Source organism: Phalacrocorax aristotelis, chromosome 3 (assembly GCF_949628215.1).
Source record: "Phalacrocorax aristotelis chromosome 3, bGulAri2.1, whole genome shotgun sequence".
NCBI lineage: Eukaryota > Metazoa > Chordata > Aves > Suliformes > Phalacrocoracidae > Phalacrocorax > Phalacrocorax aristotelis.
Window position 1 is genome coordinate 17,600,381 of NC_134278.1, and position 17,675 is coordinate 17,618,055.

The 17,675-nt window shown below is 37.1% G+C and overlaps 1 protein-coding gene across 4 annotated transcripts in view; it reads right to left on the minus strand.

The window, feature by feature from the left end:
* The window catches only part of ASAP2 (ArfGAP with SH3 domain, ankyrin repeat and PH domain 2), a 99,010-nt gene that overhangs the window by 34,413 nt on the left and 46,922 nt on the right, over positions 1-17,675 (minus strand). For all 4 annotated transcript variants that reach the window (XM_075086848.1, XM_075086847.1, XM_075086846.1 and 1 more), the window contains exons 6-11: positions 15,101-15,230; positions 12,884-12,969; positions 11,319-11,394; positions 10,730-10,816; positions 4,874-4,977; positions 4,689-4,758 (exon numbers count right to left, since the gene is read on the minus strand). In XM_075086848.1, the coding sequence (XP_074942949.1) occupies positions 4,689-4,758; positions 4,874-4,977; positions 10,730-10,816; positions 11,319-11,394; positions 12,884-12,969; positions 15,101-15,230 (553 nt within the window). The remainder of the gene's footprint in view (positions 1-4,688; positions 4,759-4,873; positions 4,978-10,729; positions 10,817-11,318; positions 11,395-12,883; positions 12,970-15,100; positions 15,231-17,675) is intronic.

Here is a 17,675-nt window from a genome sequence, read left to right on the forward strand (position 1 = left end):
TCAAATAGCATCTCTGTGCTAATCTCTTCTTTCCCTTAACCCACCTGTCCTACAGACCTGGGGTAGGACGTAGTAAGATGGGGTAGGACGTAGTAAGATGTTATGTTTGCAACATCGACTTGAGGCACTTGATACAGTGGATAACTAGTTTCACTCTTCTTTTAGAATAATTAAATCAGAAAGCAGATTTAACTAGAGAGGCTCTGCTCTAGACAATAATATCTGAACAACAATAATTCTTTAAATTATTAGGAAAGTACTATTATACAGATAGCAATATACAAACACATTACCACAGTTATTTTTGCATTCTAACAATTTTAATTGATCAACTCGCTAAACCAAGATTTAATTATTTAAACAAGAACTATTATCAAATGAAGCTGAACTACCACATAATGAAATAAGTTGCAATGAATCATAAGAAATGCACATCATCTAAATCTCTTCTAATTTATTGATGAAAACATTTCACTCAAATAAGAAAGGAGAACAAGTCTGAAGAGTACAGATTTCCTTGAAAAAAATCTGATAAAATGATGTAGCTGGCCGAAAAAGAATAACATCATTTATGCCGAAGACCAGTAAAAAAAATCAAAACCATGCAGAAACATAAGAAGGGAAACAATTACGTATCCTTTTTCCTGTTTAAAAAAAAAAAGCATGGTGTCCTTGAAAAACAGCGTGCTCATGCTTTGCCCAACAAGCAGCAGACATAACAGACATCCATGCTTTGAAACAACAAACCTACAGGTCACTTGCTGGATAATGTAAAACAAATTGTACCCAAGAGAGGTTTTGGAGGCAGCAAGATGACAATTAATTGACAACTACATTGTACTCTCTGCCTAGTAAATAGCTTTTCAAATTCCAGACATTCCTTTTAGTAGTAAAGTGCACACAATTTTCATTATTTTAGCCTACCAAAAATAAGACTTCTTTGTAACTAGAAGCATACAAGAAAACTTTAAAATGCCATCTTGGGCCCATTTTCTTGGTTATATTTAAATATACTTAATAACCATAGCAGTAAAGTTTTCCAGAGTTTACATTTTTAATGTAACTGTTTGTCCAAGAAGTGTCCAGAAGCTACCTATAACAAAAATACAAAATAAAGCAAACAAACAAAAAAAAGTAAGTATTTGGTAAAGAAGCCACTGGGCAACTCATATATACTTTTCTCAGAGGATCTATGAGAATGCAAAAATAGAAGGAAATTCAGGTTAACAAAGAATCCACTTGCCCCAGGACTGTGGATCTGAAGCACATTCAGGACCTAACAAGCTTGCTATAACTTACGAAATACGAAGTTGTAAATGGATTCACTAAAATGCTTCAGAGAGGTCTGAAGGACCAATATACACAGAACTCGTCTCCCTGGATAGGAGAATGCAGCATAAGAACTCCATATCAGGATCTGGGAACCCAAAGAAATGGCTGCAACAACCTAAAACACATCCTAGGCCAATGTGCTGATCTTGGAATCCAAACATATTCCAAAGCTTTTAACTACAGACCTCCTAAGCAGAAGTCAGCATTAACCAGGGTATTAAAAAAACCCTGACATGTTTGCATGGGGCTGATACCACCACATTCATGCTTTTATGCCCTGGCCATATAATGCCCTCTCCCCACCTGCCTCCCCAACAAGCACCCGTTACTTGGTGGACAACACGCAGATGCTGTTTGATGAGAAGTTAGAGCCCCAAAACAAAGGGTGGCAAGGCTGTATAAACTCCTTAGCAACACTGGCTGTAGGCTGAACCAGACTTCTGGAGGATTAGGAGACACTAGAAGTAGAAAATGGTAACAAATATGTAACTGCTATATACTATTTATTTGAAACCTCTGGGTTTCATTTGCCTGCTTGAGTCTCTGACTGGACAATTAAATTTCAGACTACTAGTGAATTTTTGGACATGCATGTTAACACACCAACACCCTGAAAAGATGTGCTGCCAATTCTCATTTCACTCATGCAGACTTCAGCATCAACTTGTGTTCCTTCCTGGAGAAATCATAACCCTCCATTCACCAAAACTGACTTCTTACATGTTCTGGCAACAAACAGTACGTATAGGAATCAAAAGCTCAGGCCTCTAAGACAATACAGAGGACTGCCATGATAAAGAGCTGATTTTTTACATAAGGCACGAGCAAATGTGTCCACTTACTTAATAGACTGGTTCGCTCATTTCATTGTGTATTTTTTCTGCATATTACACTGATTTACTTAATCAAAAGATTAAACCTCATTCTTTCTCCTTCACATTGCCCTGTTAATCATAATGGTAGATTAAAGTTTCCAGCCATAAAGAAAGAACAAGAAAAGAAAGATCTGATATCAAGTCTCTCTCATATTCCTTTCTTGCAGACAACCAGCAAATTCCATTTAAGCTCTTTAAACAAATCAACTTTGAGAAATCTGGGGTTCCTCAAATGTAAGTTTTTCCCTTGGGATTTCTTGATGTAGAAACCACTTAGGAATTCTTATTTGCATGGTTCAATCTGCTTCCATTGTTGTTTTTTCATCCACATACATTAAATTGTTGTCAGGTAGATGTCAGAAAATTTCCAATTGCTAATGATTACACAAAGGAGCAGTGTCTGTTTTTACATCAACCCTTACCCTGCACATTACTCTATGAATGCTAATGTCTTTGAAGCTTTCAGCTGTCTAAAAGTATAACTTCTGAACATATGCCAACACAGACGTGTATTCAGCATTACAGCTGGGCAACTGACAGAGAACCAACCACATTCTCCCCATCCATATCAGGAGAGCACTTGGCAGGCAAGTTTAAGTCAGAGTACAGCATCTGCAACTGCCTGAAGATAGCTGTTCTAGAAACTAACTGAAAAAATAGTCCCTCAAAGAGAGGCTACATAACCAAAGAACAGAAATCCATGAAGAATGCTTAGCCTTTAAAGGAAAAGCATTTACAAATTTGTATTTGATAAAGCAAACAAAACCGACAACTGGGTTTCCAAGAGATGGTTCGTTTTGATCGACAGCTGGGAAGAGAGAATGACACATCATATTTTAGAGACCAGGAGATATCAACCCTGAGAAAGCTTGGAAATCAATGTTGTTGCTTCAGAAGTCTCAGAAAACGTTCAGAGCAGCCCAGAAAACTCTTAACAAAGGGAAATTGCTTCTACCCATTTCAATGTCTATGAAACAAGCATTCTTTTTTTTTTTTTACACAAGACTGCCATCAATACATAAGGGAAAGGTGATCAAATAAGTAAAAATACTTTTTAGGAGTGTATTTTAAAACAAGAAGGTACTCTTTTAGTTTTGTAATATAAAAAGATCAAGAGCAAACCTGTGAAACCCACATATCTAAACTCACATTTAAGTATCTACCACAGCAACTGATTTCCAGCTACAGCTCCACTGATTTCAGTGGGAACTTAGTGCTTCTAAAAATGTTAGACCATCTGGTAGACAGCTTATAAAAAGAGAAGAACAACAGTATCTTGATCGACTCAGTAGCTGTACTTCCATATGAAAGTTTTAAAATTCTACTCCACGAGTGCATTTTGTCACCTCTGCCAGCTCTGAGCTGCCCTAGCTACGCTCCTTCTGGTGCCACCACAGCACGTCCAACGCCAAGCGCATTTACAGCACACAGAGACACCAGTATACAAACACTAATAGACTCTTCTCTGACAAAGACACGCTCATACACACTTGAATGAGAACAGGGATAAACTGGTGGACAATTCCAAAGCCATAGTAATGACTCTACTTTGCAGGCCTGGTTTTGCACTCCTTAACTCCTGGTTGTCAATTCAGAAGGCAACAGCTCGTGGTTAGATGCACAAATGAGAGATTGATTCATTTTTGCTGCCAGGGTCAACTTGTAGTCATAGCAACAGGCATAACAGGATGAAGAACAGAACAGTTCATAACAGGATCAAGAAACAGGACTGTTTGTTAGACCAAGAATGGGAAACACCGTCACCGAGTTCAATTTTGCCTTAAGAAACTTTTAATAAAGTTTTGAGAAAACAATATAAAAAAAAGTTATGGGAAAGCAAAACCAGGTGAGTTCGAAGCCAAGTGTAAAAGGTCTAAAATAGGAAAGTCTAGTTTTAAAACTTTTAAGCATAAGTATAAGAAATTGTTAATATGTTTCAAATATTGGTAGCAAAAAAGAGGGACTTCTAACTGTCTCTCTCATCATTCTGGTAGAAGTTGCTTTCAGAATTGATTTTCCCCAACAGCCACCCCCCAGGAAAGCTACCTTCATAACAGATTACCATATAGCAGCAAATCTGGGGAAGAGTTTCAGCATTCTCTGATTGTCTTGTAAATAGAAGAAGTTGTTTAACCCACATCTAAAAGATTACTTAATGCCCAATCACATCTTTCCAAATAAATGAAGTTAGAATTTGTATTTGTAGATAGTCTGGTAAAATATGAACAGTTTTCTTGAACTGAGTCATTAAAAAAACAATTTTTTCCCCATTAACAGTCATGAGCATTAACACAGTTGTATTTTTAGATACTGTGTATGTCTCAATATATTTCTGACAGGCTGCCTTAAAAAAATGTATCCATCATATTCAAAACCCTGCAACAGGAATCTAGCTAATTCCAAATTATAAATATAGACCAGCATATCTTGCCTTTTTGTATTAGCAACCATGTACATAAAATACTGTAAACAAATACTTACTGTACCATGGGAAATTGTAAGAAAACCATTTTTAACTGAGCACTTCCTTTTCTGCCACACTTTTCTGATTCTGGTTTAAAGGGGAGGAAAAAAAAAAAACAACTCAGTTTTTAACGTATTTAGTATTAAATTGCTTCAGCTCTTAGGACCTGATGTTTTTTTCAGTAGAATCCAGCAGTACTTACCCATCACTTTTCTTGTACAGACTACCATTTCGTTCAGTGCCATGTTCCTTGTTTCCCTGAGGCTGATGTAAACTGTAAGCTGTACTTTGACGAATCTGAGAATCCTGAAATACACAGAACAGAAATTTGTAATGCATTCTACACTTTCAATCAATCCCCCCCCATTAATGAGTTTCAGAGCCTTTCCTTCCTGCTCTAATCCTACGGGCCAAAAGCAGCACATTTTTTCCTCCTCAGTGGAAAGAACAAGATCCATTTATTTTTTCAGAAGGCACAAAAAAACATTTGAGAAGCAGCCATTATCAGCACCTGACAAAATCCTCTTACTTGCTTTTATTTAGCTTTACTATCGGCCTTAATATATGCTTTTTTAACCCAAAAATTAAGTGAGCAGTGGGCTTTCCAACTCATGCAAACACTGCAGTGTGCAAACACTGAAGATTATTATTATTACCTGCAATTCCTAGTCCACCCTTCCTTTGTGAAACATTACATACATAAATTAGACGACATGGTTTTTCTTGTGGAAACTGAGTCAAGCTATTCTCTGAAAAGCGGAAGAGACCTCCTGGAAACATAGTTCTAGAGGCATACAGGAAAACTGAAAAGTTATTTCCATAAGCAGAATAATTTAAACCAAATTCTCTTGATCAAAGTAGTATTCTGGGACAGGATGCAACAAAGATTAACTAAACCCTTCTCACTGTTCTCAGAACTACCCAGAGGCAGGACCCACTGCTGCAAGAGTTCAACTTCTTAAAAAATAAAGAACCTGATAATGAAGAATCTCATGTGTCATGCTGTATTAGCAGCAGTAACATGATGGGAGGGACTTTTCAATGCATACAGTAACAATGACTAGTACTTACAATAGTTATTGTTTTATTTTCTACTGTCTTTGCTCTATGGTCATAATACACCTCTGTTATATATTACAGATAATACAAGTATAGCGAGGAGAAAACCACAAAGAAAGCAGATCACTTAAATGACTACCTGAGCTATTCTAAGCAAAAACTTAAGAACTATTAAGAAATAAACTTACTAATTTCACAAGAAAAATCTCTTATTCTAAAAAGATGAGATAGTGTGTCTCAAGTACAATCACAAGATACATAATTTTGGGTTTTCAGAGTGTACACATGATGAAATAAAATACACAGTGATCTAAACAGCATGAATTAAGAAGACAGTTTCTCTCTAATTACAATTAGCTTCATACACTTTATTAGCCTAAGTATAAGACATCTCTGGATATAAGCAGGGGGAAAAGACCAACTAAAACCAAGAACGCACTTGGACTGTGCTTTTCCCCAGAGAATGCTAACTAGCTCCAGCAGCACATTCTGCTACCAAAGCTACTAATGCAATGCAGGCAAGGCTGTTCAAGAACCTCCTCAACAGTAGTAGCAACACATGACAGCTCTGAAATACGATGGTAAGGACAGAGCTACCACTTACACCCCTGTTCAGTGCACTTCGGAATCCACACCTCCGGGATGCGGGATTTCAAGCTCCCCTTGAATATAGTGCTGGAGGCTCAGTGGTCCTGAGAATCGTAAGCCACGCTCAAGGGAGGCTGCAGCACTCCTTGGTGCTCCTTTTCAGGAGAAGCAACCTGTGCACACTTCCCTGTCTCTCAGGTAGTGATCTAGGAAGCTGTATCAAGTAGCTACAATGTTCATCTGAGGCTTTTTGAAGTGCTACAAAACCGCCACTTAAATGTCTAAGTCTGACAAAGCATCCCTTCAGATTTAAACCAGTCTGTTTATTTTCCTCTCAGCCTGTTTACACAGAATTATTTGGTTTTGCACTCTGGCTGCCCAACATAAAAAGAGAACAACATTTGAAAAGAATCCTCACCACTGATTAAGAACCACTGCATGCATACATTTACTGACTTACGAAGAAAATCTGATCTGACACTGCCTATTCTGTCCTATCACTCCCTTGATCCCTGCCTCCCACAGTCAGTAAAGGAACCCCATTCCCAAGAAGATTAGAGGCCTTACAAGAAATTAATTTCAGTTCTTCACATCCTCAGGTATGTAAAGATTTGAGATGACGTCCAACACCTGCCCACATCACTATTGCCATTACTTAAGACTGTGCTGCTACTTTTTGTGGAATATTTTCTGCTACATTTTGCCTACCTCCCTTCAGCTGTTGTTTACACTTAACTGCTGTGTTTGGCCAAACTGGCAAGCCAATAATACAAGCTTCCTGCCTTATTTCAACCACAGAGGAAGCTGCTGTAGCTGACGTGTATTTCCACACATTCATTATTATGAACAGTATCTTTAAGAAATTTAATACTATTTCATGAAAGGGAGTTAAGATCAAGACAAGGAGATTTGCCATTTTAAATCCCCATTTCAGGCCGTGCCCAAATCAATAGTGTCCAATATGATTGCCACATGATGGTTTTTGACAGCTCTCTAACAAGCAAGTTCATTATTTTGGTATAGCTCCTAACATGATGACATACCACAAATCACCATCACAGTTAACATCCTTCCAGGCTATTTCAGCATGCCTTTTCCATATGCAGGCTCTCCAAAGGATCTTCCCTTATTTCTGGTTTGCATATCGCACATATTAGGAGTACAAATCACAGATAATGGGGTCAGATCCAATGGCCTTATCAGAGGAGCAGGACAATGTACATTACCTATGGGAGGAAATGGATCACCACAGGATATAGGACATACCTAGTACCGAGTATTGTCCTCTTAAATATCTCTTGATCGTAACAAGATCAGAACAGACTGAAGTACGCAACCCTAAGAAACTGAACTTTGTCCACTTTATCAGCTTTGAAATGCAGATAGGCATACAAAAAAAAAAAAAAAAAGGTGAGTCATTTAATTGCAGCATGTTTATAGTGAATCACTTGACTGACCATAAAGAGGTTTGAAATTATTTCCTCCAAAGACTGACTGACTTCTAAATCAAGCTGAATAGCATAGCTGAAAATGAAAGAAATGTGAAAACAGTATTCTGTGAAGATGGTCTGTGACTACTGATGGGAGAGATTCTAAAAACCTATTTATCAGCCCCGCTATTTGAACACAACAAAACTTTCCACACAAGGTGCTTTAACTCATACATGGCAAATTTTGGCTAGCCATTCCACAGGTTTAGACTGTCCCAATCACTCCCGTGCGTATGCTGCCAAAGAGTCCTTACAGCTCTTCAAGAGCCTGAGCTTCTCTTGTGTTTGCAGGATCATTGCCAAGAGGATGTTTCAGAGATCCATCCCTTACCTATTACAGCCCCACAGAGTCTCCAGCAGATATATCTGCCAGAAGCCCCTGCATGCAGCCTCTCCTATAGCACCACTACTGTAATTTTTGTCAAGAAACACAATATGTATTCTATTTTGCAGTGGCCTAAACAGATTATAGGTTCTATCAAACATGTAGAAACAAAACAGCAGAAGCAAATCTGAACAGTAGAGTAAGGCTACCTTCAGAGAGGACATGGGAAAGAAGGAAATGAAGGCAATAAGACTCTAAGGTTGACCCTGAAACTTGTAGGAGCTCTACAGTTTGAAAAACAGAAGTTTAAAACCTAATAATTACAGAGGTGTACACACAATGACATTTCAAAAATAAGTTTCAATGCAAACCAGGTTTGAGGAAGTTCTGTGCAGGAGGAAACTATGTACCCAGGCACAACAAAAAAGGTTCACTGTGAGTGTCTTTTTTTTTTTTTTTTTTTAAAACGCAACAGAACCAATATTTGCCAATGCTCTATTATTTCATACATGAAGTCCATTTTAGTTAAAAATACATATATCTTCAAAATCTTGTAAGAACATCAAATCAAGCAACTGGATTTAATTCCCAAAGAGAGTGAAAAGGAAATAACCAATTTGTCTTACAGCAATTTTATTTCCCAAGAACAATCTCATAACTTTTTTTGGGGGGAGGGGTAAAATGACAAACAGAAGAGGAGAAAGAAAGAACCAGTCCTTTCATACCAACAGAAAAAGTTCAGAGGAAAAATCCAGTTTCTTGAAATCTGAATGGAAATCATGCCAACTATTTTCATTAAAACATAGTAACACTTACTCTCCTAGACTTCGGTCACAAAATGTAAATGCATTTCAGGAAGGAAAAAGAAATCAGTTATAGTAAAGGAATTTACATTGCAACAAGAACAATATTACTGGGTCGTACAGTAAATTATACCAGGATTGTTTGGCATCCTACTGATTAATTGGTGTTTTCAAAAAACTTTAATTATAGTACTTCTCATGCCCTGCAGGTAAGCATCTATATCTAAATTCGCAGAATTCATAAATAATGACTAGAACACTTTTTACACTTGTATTTTTAAATGCAACAAAAACAGCACAAGTAATAATGTGTATTATTACATTTTTCAGTCTGTGAAAAGATGTGTGCTCACCACATCTTCCATATACATTTAATATCAGTATCACTGATAAACAGGTAAACATAGAGAAACAACATTCCCAGCAACCATGAAACCCAGCTGTTCAAGAGACATAACAGAAGCAAAGACCTGAATGAAATAGGAATTCTGCTAACACACTCTGTGCAGCAAAGGCTCCTTATTGAGAGTGAGCAATAAATGGTGAATCCAAAGTAGTCACCATTTCCACTAGGATCACTAGTCTTCCATTCCACAGAGCTCAAATTTGGAAGTTTTTAGCAAATACACCCCTCAGTGAGTCCTAAATGCCAGGCAGAACCTAAGAAAGTGCCTGAAAATGTATGGAACTTTGTACACAATGGTCATTACCAACAAACTTCACATGGTAACAAATAGCACCTCAAAGTGAAGAGTGTTTAAGACTGTTTGAATGCCTATCAGCAAGTCATTGAATAACAGAACAGACTGGGTTGGAAGGGACCTTTAAAGATCATCTATCTAATCCAACCCCTGGGGCAGGGACATCTTTCACTAGATTAGGTTGCTGAACAACCATCACCTGGCCACCAGTAAGAGCTAGGAGTCACCATAAGCTTTATGGGAAGATGAAAGCAAGACCAGAAAATATCAAGGAAGTCTAAACTCTACAGACTAAACTATTTCATTCCGATCCCTCTCAGAAAGAGAATCTGAAAAGGGGGGTGGGAGGGTCATTCATCACTTATTCGTGGCTCAGCAGCCACACAAAGGAAGCTGGCTGGCATTTATTTATATGAAGAGGAAGCACTAGCAATCTGAAACAAAAGTAGACTCAATATTTAGGATTAGATTATACAAAAGATGCTTGCGTCCAGATCAGAGTTTGCCAAATAAAACTACTCCAGAATTCTTTAAATCTAACAGCAATCACAACTGAAGCTCAAAAAATACTTATTTATTAGATGGCCGAACCGAGCCAGCTCCTGCACGTTTGAAAACTGGAACCTTGCAGCAAAGTAGCAAACTTAATTGTCATTTTTGCAGATAATGACAAGAGATGTTTTGGGATTTGAAGTTCAGTTTTGTATAATCTTTATACGGTTTGGAATATTATTGTGAGATAAAATTTTACTAATGGGGTCTCCTTGATACTGCTGAAGTTCTTCCATTCTCAGTTTGAGCAACATAGACACCATTGTCTGTTAATTCTCAGACGGTGCCCCATCTTAAGTATTTTACAATATTGGGAACAAAAATTATTTTGCAATAAGTCTCATATATTTTTAGTGGGAATTAGTCTGAAAAAAACCCTGCCTTTGTCAGAAACATTCAATATCAGCATAAAACAAAGATGAATACACAAAAGAAATTAAACGGCTGAGAAAAGTTACAATAGCTCTATTTCAAATAGTAACATTACACTAGAAGTAATTAAAATGGGTATTCCAAAGTTACACCACCTTATATGCTCACCTCTTTCTGATCAACCTGGAGTGCTGATTTTAAAATATCTCTAAGCTGTGTTAATTGTCGTCTTTCCTCATCTTGTGCTTGTTTGATCTTGAATGAAGAAAAACACAGGTTAAAACTAACATTATTGTTTGTTTTCAGTGCAGTTCTTCCAAACTTGTTACTTAATTGGTTCATTTTTCTGAGAAATGTTCAGCAAGAATGAAAACAGAGAGAAAAGATAACGTGATCAGTTTATTTTCCTTTTTATCTTCAGAAAACTTGATAATGGCTAGGATGTTGCTGGATTAAGACTTTAATATTGCCTCACACTGCCCTTGTTCCCTTGTGTTTAATATAAAATCATATGTTATTTTCTACTCTAGTCAGTAAACATTTTAAAGCAAAGGCTATTTTCCTAACATTTTATACAGTGTGGTCCTGAACTGAAAGTAAGGCTTCTGGACATGATATTAAACCAAAATTTTACTCAAAAGACTAGTCAAAACCTTAAAATACTATTATAACAGTCAGCCAACCCGAACCAAAATGATTGCAGTTCTACTGTAAAAAAACTAAGTTTACAACACAAATGTCAAAGGTTGCTACTCACTGTATAAAGATCTGTAGAGAGTGTCTCAATTGAAGGCTTGAGACTTTCAACTGCTTTTAACCCATCCTGAAAGAAACTTAAAAAGAAAAACAAAAAGCAAACTGTTATTAAACTTTACTTTGTATTTTCTGTTTAAAAAGTTGCCAAAAGATGACGTGCATATTATTACGCCATGCTATAAATTTCAAAACATTAAATATTTTTTTATCCACCTCTGTATTTCCATCATAGCTTCTTTCAACATGCAAAATCCCCAGTTAGATTCAGAACTGCTACAATCCACTGCCACATAAGATTTCCTCATTCTCACCTCACTTTTTGAAGGCCCAGAGCAAGCAAGATTTGTTTGTAGAACAGTAAAAGCTCTAACAGATATAAAATAATTATGACTTCTTGGAGCCCAATAATTTCACATCTGATACAATCTTCCTACTACAGGAAAAGCTCTTTGTTTCCCAAGCATTAATTATGGCCTATAAGCAGACTGAATATGCTGTATCTTACTGTATCATATTTTTTTTGTATTGGCACAGTAGTGTTATCTATGCCTAGTATTCCAGCTCTTGAAAAAGAAAAAAAAAGTGAGATTTAAAAAACTAAATTTAAAGAAACCAAAATTACACACACATTTGATTAAAAGTTTTGCACCATTTGCAACAAAAAATATTTCCGCTCCAGGAAGCAGACACAAAAGTGATAACACAACACAGCGTTTATGTTGTTGAAATTATATTAAATGGACAGCAGATGAATGACATACTACAAGTGAAACTGATTTTAAAAGCAGTGTAGCTATATAGAGAAAAAACCTGCACAGATGCAGAGTGGTCTTTTAAGATGAAAACTTACTGGTTTGAACAGGTTAACAGTGGGTCTTTCAAGTTTATAGCTATGACATTACTGCTATATTATTGATCTGTGAGGCTACCATAAAAAAGTACATCATTCCAATGAAAGCTTTGTGTTTTATTACTGAGTCCTCCAACTAATTAGGAAAAGAGTGATTCTTTCAATAGAGTTTTATCCCACTGTTTATGCAATTTATTTTTCTTGAGCACCGAATTAATTTAGATTATTGCTAGATACACTCAGAAAAGTCAATCAAAACTAATGGACCACTAACTAACAGATTAAACTAACAGCTCTGCTTCAAGAGTAGTTTATGAAATATGCCAAATCATTGTGCGGCACACCTCTGGAACGGACAATTATATTCTATGGGACTAGCTCAACCTCATTACATGTTTTGGAATACAGTAACAAAAGCAATGACTAATCTATGAGAAAAGCAATTTGCCAAAAGACATCAGCAGGAACAGCTGAGTCTTAGATTTATACTGAAAAATCTAGAAGAGACTTATTGTGTCAAAAGTGTAAAATAAAATATTGCTCCAGTTACTGGGTATATATAGGTATATATAAAAATATATATACACACCTAGGTGTGTATATATATTTTTACAGACATAGATATATTTATATCTATATAAATAGATATATCTCTAAAGAATATATATATTTCTTTTTTATATATATAAATAGATATAAAGAAAACTGAAACATACTTGCACTGAGCATGAAAATACTTGATCAAGTTCTGAAGCAAGTCCACTCCTTTTTTAATCTTGATTTCATTGACTTTCAGCAGGTACTGTTAAAACAGTAATTCACAAATTAAATTAATTATTACTGCTACGGTATTTTTTTAACATTTTATTTTCAGTTATATTTCAACAAGCTTTAACAGTTGCAGATTTAGAAGACCTAAAAGAAAATGCATCCAACAGTGGCTCCAAGGGTTAATCACACAAGAGTAACTGTTGTCACTGCAGATTTTTTATACCCTGTGGTGATACTTCACTATGATTAGTTCAAATTGTTAAAACATCCTTCATGGCTCCTAGTGGAAGCCTGTGTTAAAGGAAGCATAAAAGGGCTTGTGTAATAAATTTAGGAACCCATTCTTAAACCTAGCAGTCCCTCTAGGTATCTGTCTCACTAGTTGTTAAATTCATCGTTAAATAGATGTCTTCACAGAAGAAAGCAGTTTACTTAAAAAAAGAAGTGAGGGATTATTTTAACAATTTTTAAAATCTGCCTTCTGATTTTATTGTTTTCTCTATCAATTCCTTATACATGGTAATTACAGCAAATTACAGTTTAGCAAGAGATTTTAAAAGTCTACTGTCAAGCTAAAAAAAAAGTGTAATTAGTGTCCTTTTGCATTAGGCACAATCGAAGTCTGTATTAAGTGACAGCTCCTCCCCTGCATGCCATAGCACAAAAGATGTCAGCCATGCAAGCAGAAGTAAGATTGACCAAATATCTACAGGAGTCCTTAACTGTCCATTTAATGATGACAATTTTTAACCCCTGCTTAGACAGTGATGTCCAAGCAAAGGAGTGAATGTTGTCTTAGCAATGCTCTAATGCATCTGGTGTTCCCCTACCTGGAGTACACCCTAAATGGTTTAAACCTACTAAAATAAAGCAGTATCCAAGTGCCAGCTTTCAATGTTGCAGCTGTTTATGATTAGCTTAAATGTGGACACGTGACCTGGATAGCACTTAGTTACAAGAACCACCTCTCTAGCTCCTGTTAATTTAAAATGGAGCTCTAGACATCTGGTATTCGGTTCACTTGCACTATTTATAATGAACTAGCTTTTACTTATGTTATAACTTCAATATGTCACACTTCTGATTTACTAACAAAACCAAAACAAAGTTCCTTTTTATGACTACTCAGAGGTAACTGAGTATAAACTTATTTTCCCAAAGATCAGAAGAAATACAGGATACACTTCAGCTATTCCCATTTAAGGTAACTTGATTCAATTTGACAGACTTCACCCTGCATTTTATTATCACTACAGCTGATTAAAGTGAACTCCTTTACTGTGGCACAGGAAAAGAGAAGCATCTGTCCCTGGTTGTTTCTTAGGAAGGATAAAGATGGGTAATTAGCCAGCAACATCCATATGTTTATTGGGTACTCAACATCCCTTCATCAGCTTTGAATACTGTAGTCTGACTCTGTATAGGAATGTGAAACTTTTCTTCTCAGTATCAGTGCATGTAGTCACCGAAAGTGTTATTCAGGGCAACTGCTGTTAAGCTGTGTTGGCATATGAGTCAAATTAACTCTAATCATTATAGTAAAAACAGAATAAACACCCATGGTACATTTTTGCGCTAATGCATCGAAACAATGAGCACAGCAACCTGAATTCTCAACCACAGAACCTGTCATGCCCTTAAATGAATCAAACCAAAATATTTATATCAAATTTAACATACTGCAAAATCACAGAGATTTCAAAGCAGAAACATTCTGAAACTTCTTGAAAGACAACTGGATTCTATCCTTAGAACTTTTTTTTCAGTACCAGCCCAGTAGTGTGCTAGACTAAAGTCTCTCCTCATAATAACACAACAGCTGTCAGCAAAGATAACAATTCAGAGAATCATCTAGGGCTTAAAATAACTTATAGTGTAGTAGTAGTGTAAAGGCTTATTTATTATAATCTCTTAGTGTTTAACTGAGCTTTGCATTATTTATTTATTCTACAATTTACTTGTTAACTGAAATTAGAAAAGAACTAAATTCCCTGCAAATTTATGACTCAGGATAAAGAAAAAAAAAAAGTGTTTTAGCAAACAGAGTTCACTAATAACTTGGCATTTCCCTTTAACATCACAGTCGCCATTAAAAAACTGTTTTTTTCAAAAGTTTCCTACAAATATTAGCAGAACAATATGAATTTCACATTGAAACTTACCTCACACATCTGTAACTGGAAGAACCTTCTTTCCTTCTCCATCTCTTCTGCAATTTCAGCCCCACTTATTTCTGTACGGATCATCCCATGCAGCTTAGCATGCTCTTTTTTCTCCTTCTCTATTTTTGTACTATAAGGCAAACAATCAGTCAATGAAGGGAGAAATCCACGGCCTCTCAAGAGATCTGATTATTCACAAAGTCTACTGACAAATGCAGAGCCAAACTCTTGTAGCTTTGCATTACTTACTTCCAGATGACATTTCATTTGAAATTTGACAATGACTAAAGATGAGCAATGACATACAGTAGCTGAAATCTAATTCAATCATCTGTTAAAATAATGTCCTGACAGATGTTCCAAAAGAAGATACTAAATGAGAAGAAGATACTAAGTTCTTTGCATTGAAGAAGAAAAATCCTGAAACAAAATAATGAATTTTAATTGAAAATGTAGGGGGATGTTTAATTCCAACTGACCAAACACTAGTTAACAGAGTTCAATTATGTCACCAGATTTATTGAGTCTTGCCTGTCATCAAGTCATCTTCTATATATACAGGGTTTCCTAAGCCAAAATCACAGTTGCCATCTCTACTTGCTACCGAGCCAGTTGGCACCAGGAATGCCGGCCAGCCGGCTGTGTTGCAGACTTTAAAGTCTGCTAGACCAGCTGTCCTAATTCCCTAAAAGTTTCTGTGAACATTTTCCAAGAGCTCTGAATAAAACAGGTTCTCCTGCAGAATATAAATGAATAACCAATGCCTGCCATACAGTATAACTCGCCCAAACACACTTGTGCAATTGTTACAGCTATTCTCCATATTATTCCTAAAGGCAGTAGCATAATTATACTACCCAGTTAGACAAGCCTGATATGAAAAAGGATATTAATAAAAGAAAATATATGAGGGTGTTTACATTTTGGAGAAAGACTTCTAGTTTGCCACTTGTACCATTTAGAAGCTGAAGATTCTGGAAAGTACTTCCTGAGGAAATTATAGACTGTTTTTGAACAAGAGGAAGCATTACACAGGAGTACAGGAAGCAGATGAGAGAAACAAATAACACAGGCACTGTCATACCTCCTCTTGAGCAGTCAAGTGTCTCTTAGCTCTCCCTCTGAAAAGATGACATGTCTCAAGTGCTCTCTACCTAACCTAACAGCTTAAGGGAAAATGTCCTAGATGGTCCAAGGACTTCCAGTCAACAATATATTCCGTCCTTATATTTCTCAAGAATGAGGAACTGCCTCCTCTTACATCTCAAGCAGCAAGGGAAAACTAGAGTTAATCCCATTAATCCCATCCTGTAACACTGCCACAGGGAAACATTCTGAACAGCAATTCAAAAAGCTCCACTGCGCTCTTGGTACTGGCGGGCACAGCAGAGCTGGCCCCATGCAGTATTCCAGCAGCCAGCATATCCAGCCAGCACTGTGCTGCTTCTCAGCCCATCACGTCCTGCCAGACGCAGACGTTTGGAGGGAAGCTCCTCTCCTTTGAACTAAGTATCTTGAAAACTTTCACTCACCTGAATTAAAAACTTAATTCCAGAACATTCTGTTTTCACCAAAAATAAGTCTGCTCTTGTGCAAGTTTTGGCTGGGATAGAGTTAATTTTCTTCATAGCAGCTAGTATGGGGCTCTGTTTCAGATATGTTCTGGAAACAGTGTTGATGACAGAGAGATGTTTTCTTTACTGCTGAGCAGTGCTTACACAGAGTCAAGGCCTCTTCTGCCTCTCACCCCACCCCACCAGCGAGCAGGCTGGGGGTGCACAAGTAGCTGGGAGGGGACACAGCTGGGACAGCTGACCCCAACTGACCAAAGGGATATCCCACACCATATGATGTCGTGCTCAGCATATAAAGCTGGGGGAAGAAGAAGGAAGGGGAGGATGTCCGCAGCAATGGCCTTTGTCTTCCCAAGCAGCCGTTACGTGTGATGGAGCCCTGCTTCCCTGGGGATGGCTGAACCCCTGCCTGCCCATGGGAAGCAGGGAATTAATTCCTTGTTTTGCTTTGCTTGCATGCGTGGTTTTTGCTTTACCTATTAAAATGTCTTTATCTCAACCCATGAGTCTTCTCACTTTTACTCTTCTGATTCTCTCCCCCATCCCACTGTGGGGGAGTGAGCGAGCAGCTGTGCGGGGCTCAGTTACCAGCTGGGGTTAAACCACTACAGTACTCTTATCCACTTACTGCCAGTTATGCCATTTTGTAGCCACTGAATACAGAGTCCAAACACAAGAATTAACCAGACATCAACCATGAAAAAGGAAGATAAACCATTACAAAAAGATTCACAGAAAATTACAAACATGCAACCCCTTTCTAGCACACACTCTAGGATAGCTTATGTTATATACCTGCTCAAGCAGGGGGTTGGACAAGATGATCTCCAGAGGTCCCTTCTAACCCCTATCATTCTGTGATTCTGTGATATCATACTTGACAGTTCTACAAAAGTCAAACCTCAGAGGAAATATCCAGGATGGTTTTAGTTCTCTCAATGTCCACATTAGTCTAACAATTCATGAGGGCAGAAATCAAGTCTAATAATTATCAATTGCTA